At 37.5% G+C, this 517-nt stretch overlaps 1 protein-coding gene across 1 annotated transcript in view; it reads right to left on the bottom strand.

Moving 5' to 3' along the window:
- Positions 1-517, bottom strand: part of LOC119593079 (glycoprotein-N-acetylgalactosamine 3-beta-galactosyltransferase 1-like) — a gene marked incomplete in the record, with an annotated part of 11,987 nt that overhangs the window by 1,531 nt on the left and 9,939 nt on the right. The window contains 1 exon segment of the mRNA XM_037942002.1: positions 99-137. Coding sequence (XP_037797930.1) covers positions 102-137 — 36 coding nt within the window.

The following is a 517-nucleotide window of genomic DNA, read 5'->3' as shown; positions in this document are numbered from 1 at the left end:
TTACGTATAATCTCCTATGCTCTAAAGGTGTGGAAAAGTTACCCCAATTTTTATTACTTTCAGAAAATAAAATCTTAAAATGAGCACTCGTCCCTTACACTTCACTTAGCAGGAATCTGTCCAAATCGTTGAAGGTCCTGAAATAAGAGTAAATTAGAGTAAATTGGAAATGAACATGAAGGGCAGGTAGGCCTATATATGGGACTTAAATTAATTAGCATTTTGCCACGTGTCAAAAGCAGACGGCTTGATTACGCTTATCTTAAAATTCTAAATATTATAGAATCCCTGTTATATTCGAACAGATGCTAACAACTCCCTAAGAATATTAAATGGAAATAATTGTATGTAGATTATCAACGCTTTCTTTAAACTAGCATAGGTTTTGGTTCCCAGACGGCTTACGGATCCCTTAAGGTCAACCCCCCCCCACGAAATTCTTTTGCTTTCTGCTGCCTAAGCGAAATCTGGTCTCTTTGATCTTAATAGCGGTATGAGAACGCTTGCTAGAACCCCC

Source organism: Penaeus monodon, chromosome 31 (assembly GCF_015228065.2).
Source record: "Penaeus monodon isolate SGIC_2016 chromosome 31, NSTDA_Pmon_1, whole genome shotgun sequence".
In the NCBI taxonomy this organism is placed as follows: Eukaryota; Metazoa; Arthropoda; class Malacostraca; order Decapoda; family Penaeidae; genus Penaeus; species Penaeus monodon.
The sequence above is the reverse complement of the archived record's forward strand: the minus strand, read 5'-3'. Positions and strand labels throughout refer to the sequence as shown.